The following is a 3,867-nucleotide window of genomic DNA, read 5'->3' as shown; positions in this document are numbered from 1 at the left end:
TAAGAGAGTAGGAACTTCTGTGGGCACGGGTTGGGCTGGGCCACTGCCCTGAGGGCAGTCCTGGACCGCAGCTTGCATTGGTTCCCAAAGCCACAGTCCTGGTGGGTGGAGGGTCTGCAGGCCCTATTGGGCCGGGAGGCATGGCTGCTGCCGGCTTCCCTCCTCCCTTCCCACATCGTCCTAGAGCTAGCTGGTCTCCTCGTGGAGCTGGCTCCCTTCCTGCCTGGGCCTGTCTGGGGAGGGGGGTGAGAGTGGCGCTGCAGTGAGCTGGCCCCACAGGAGGGCTTTGGGAACTGTTGGCTGGACCTTCAGAGTTTCCATGCTGCCATGCCGCCCTGTGTGGATATGCGCATGCGTGTGTGTGTGTGTGTGTGTGTGTGTGTGTGTGTGTGTGTGTGTGTGTGTGTGTGTGTGTGTGTGTGTGTGTGTGTGTTTTGGGGATGTGCTGTGTTTGGAGCCTGCACCGTGGCGCCATGGCGACGGCCCCATAAACCCGCCCCCATGCGCCGTTTGTTGGCTGCCTGCCAGCCAGCCCAGCCGGCCAGCTCCTTCCACCTCGGGATCCCCCACCCACGCCCTATTTATAATCAGTTCCCGGGTTTGCAGTGTTTGGTGGGAATGGGTGTGTCAGCTTGAGGAGAGCAGGATCTGGGTGGGAGTTGATGGGGCACAACATGGAAGAGTTGGGGTGTTGTGTGGGATATCCATGGTTGGACTTTCGGTTGTGGGGGCTGGGAGTGATGATGGGTGTGGCTGGGCCACACTCCCAGGACCTCACAGGGCAGTTTCCTCTTCCTTCCCCTTGGGCCCCTGACCCTCTCCTGATGTGGTTTTCCTTTCTCCTCTGTCTGTCTATTCTGACACACAGGCTGGCACCCTGGCCGCACCCAGTAGGGAGTCTGTGTGGGCAGAAGGGACTCGGTGACTTTGATTCCCCATGGCAGCTGAGAGTCTCTGGCCTCCAACAGCTGACCTGGAGGCTGGGGTGGATAGAGGCCCCTGTCAGAGCTCCCTACCCAGTGCTCTACTCAGAGTACCCTGGGCTTGTAGTGACCGCCACTAATCTGGCCTGGAACAGGAAGTGTTAAATTGGGTGGCCACTGCCTCCGGCCTAACATTTGGAGGTGGAGGCTCTGTCTCTTTGCCTGCCTGATGGACAGCAGCAACAGTGCCTGCAGCCTGGCTGTCCATGTGCTCTAGCAGCTGCCCTCAGCTGCTTCCCCCAGACTTTGGCCCCAAGACCCCAGCTTCTTCCCCAGGCCCTAGTCTTTCCACTCAGACCTCAAGTCTCCCCAACTCCCAGCTGCCCAGCACCCTCTTCAGATCCTTGTGAAACGAGGATACCCTAAGCTCCCATTCCTGCTGAGGACTCTTCCTACCCTGTCAGGGCCCCCCTAGCTGCCCCTGCCCTCACCTTCTGCCACCTTTTTCTTTAAATTCTTTGTCTGTTTCTGCCCCATCCTACCCAACACAGTCTTAGCGACCTCGAAGGATGTGTTTAGAAACTGATGTCATTTCTGATGTTAGAGCTGTGGGGCCTAGGAGGGGAGAGGGCAACCGTGGGGGTGGCTGCTGCCTCGAGGTGCCCCCTACTCGTAAGGGCCCGGTTGGCTGTGGGTGGGAGGGGCCGCCGTGCTGCTGAGTCAGAGGGGGCTGGCCCGGCGTCCTGGAGGAGGGAGGGCGGGAGGCTCACACAGGCTGTCGGGCAGGCGGCAGTGCCGGCAGGAATCGCATAGAGCCAGGCGCCACGAGCTGCACAGCCCAGAGCTTGCACCCTCGCGCTTAGAGCTCAAGCTTGCCTTCCCTGCCACCAGTCCCTGTCGCACCCTGTGCTGAGGGAGCCTCATCAGGGGTGCCCCGCCCGCTGCTCTCACTCCTGCGCCGCCCGCTGGGTTCCGGCAGCCATGGTGGCTGGCATGCTCATGCCGCGGGACCAGCTGCGAGCCATCTACGAGGTGCTCTTCCGTGAGGGTGTGATGGTGGCCAAGAAGGACCGGAGACCCCGCAGCCTGCACCCCCACGTGCCCGGTGTCACCAACCTGCAGGTCATGTGTGCCATGGCCTCCCTCCGATCACGGGGCCTAGTCCGCGAGACCTTTGCCTGGCGCCACTTTTACTGGTACCTCACCAATGAAGGCATCGCCCACCTGCGCCAGTACCTGCACCTGCCACCGGAGATTGTGCCTGCCTCTCTGCAGCGCGTGCGCCGCCCTGTCGCCATGGTGATGCCTGCGCGCCGCACCCCCCATGTGCAGGCTGTGCAGGGTCCCTTGGGCTCTCCACCCAAGCGGGGGCCACCACTGGCTGACAACTCCACCCGTGAGGAGCAGCGGGTCTACCGCCGGAAGGAGGAGGGGGCACCTGAGATCCCTCTGGTGCCTGCCACCACCCTGGGGACCCTGGCCAGGCCAGGCCCGGAACCCACCCCAGTCACAGGTCAGCTGCATCCTGGCCCCAGGTCTTGAGGGGTGGAAAGGGGAGACTGACTATCAGTGTCCTCAGGGCCTAGGCATGGTGGGCTGGGGTGGACAGCTTGTGTCTACAAGCTTTGCTCACACCAGCAGGTGGCGCCCTGTCTGCCCAAGGCAGTGGTCTGGTCAGTGGACGGACCCACATGGCTCCTCCTCCTGTGTTGAGGACCTTGGAGTGGGTAGGCCAAGGAGGAGCCTGTGGTCTGTTGTTAGCCCATCCCCAGGCACATGCCGGGGCTGGGAACGGGGCTTGTGGTGCTTAGGCTGTCACGGCTGGCTGTTGGCACCTCCTGCCTTCTCTCTGGCACTGCACTCGCCATCATTCCCACTCACGCCTGAACTTTCCATCCTAGTAGCCTGTCTGCCCCTAGGCCACCCTGCCCAGAGGAAGTGGAGTGCAGAAGAAGTGCTGACATGGGATGGGTATAGCCGCTGTCTAGCAGTGTGGTCCAGGTGAACTGCTGGACCTCTCTGAGCCTCAGGTCTGCACACTGGTTAGTTTTGTGCCCCGGTTAGTTTTGTGGCTCAGATTCAGTGTTGCACGGAGGGTGCTGAACACCACCAGTAACTGGATACTTGGCCAGCTTAGGGTTGGTGATAGCTGGGAGTGGCCCTGGGTGGAGTGGGAGAAGAGCAAGCCCCAGGCAGGAGAATCCTGCAGCAGAACAGAGGACAGGACAGATCCTGTAGAGGCCTCTCACTCTGCCCCCAAGCGCCTGTAGCATTAGGACCCGGGTGGGCATATGTGTCCCATGCAGCCTGAGACTCACACTTGTGCTCCTGGAGAACTCTGCCTTCAATACCAGCTCAGGGCAACCCAGTTCCCCCAGCACAAGGCTTGGCCCCCACCTCCCTCTTTGTAGCTTACCACTTGGGCAGCAACTTGCTCTCTAGGGGGTGGGAAGGGGGGCCTGAGTGAGGCTAGCAGGGTGGACAGGGGTTTTCCAAGGAAATGGGGAGGGACTCCAGGTGCCAGGTCCAAGGTTAGGGCACAGCTGGCTTGCCTCGGGAGCCCATCTGGGAGCGTCAGTGAAGTTGTGGGTGAAGGGCAGCCTCCTGGCTCTCTCCATAGCCTAAGACAGGTCGTGTGGCCTCTCCAGCATCTCTGTAAATGGGTGACATTGTTTCCTGATAGGTGGTGTGAGATGAAGACCGCTTGGCTGGGTGCATAGTCAAGGTCCCCAATCCATGGGGCTGGCCTTCCTCCTGGCCTCCCTCACCTGGCACCCCTGCCTACCCTCAGCCATTTGACAGACTGGCCTCCTCCCTGTTCTTGGGTCTTGGGTGTGGTGAGTGGGAGCTCCTCCCCTCCTTTTCTCTTCTTCCTTGTCTGTGGCTGGGCTGGGCCAGCTGGGCGGGCAGTTGGCAGCACGGCTTGGGGGGAGGGAGGGCTGGG

At 61.5% G+C, this 3,867-nt stretch overlaps 1 protein-coding gene across 1 annotated transcript in view; it reads left to right on the top strand.

Annotated features, from left to right (window-relative positions):
• Positions 1 to 1,904: 1,904 nt before the first annotated feature.
• The window catches only part of PLEC (plectin), a 35,735-nt gene continuing 33,772 nt past the window's right edge, over positions 1,905 to 3,867 (top strand). The window contains exon 1 of the mRNA XM_008056717.1: positions 1,905 to 2,436. Coding sequence (XP_008054908.1) covers positions 1,905 to 2,436 — 532 coding nt within the window. The remainder of the gene's footprint in view (positions 2,437 to 3,867) is intronic.

This window comes from Carlito syrichta, unplaced genomic scaffold (assembly GCF_000164805.1).
Source record: "Carlito syrichta isolate Samal-C Ts95f unplaced genomic scaffold, Tarsius_syrichta-2.0.1 Scaffold302450, whole genome shotgun sequence".
In the NCBI taxonomy this organism is placed as follows: domain Eukaryota; kingdom Metazoa; phylum Chordata; class Mammalia; order Primates; family Tarsiidae; genus Carlito; species Carlito syrichta.
This window is presented reverse-complemented; position numbering and strand designations above follow the sequence as displayed.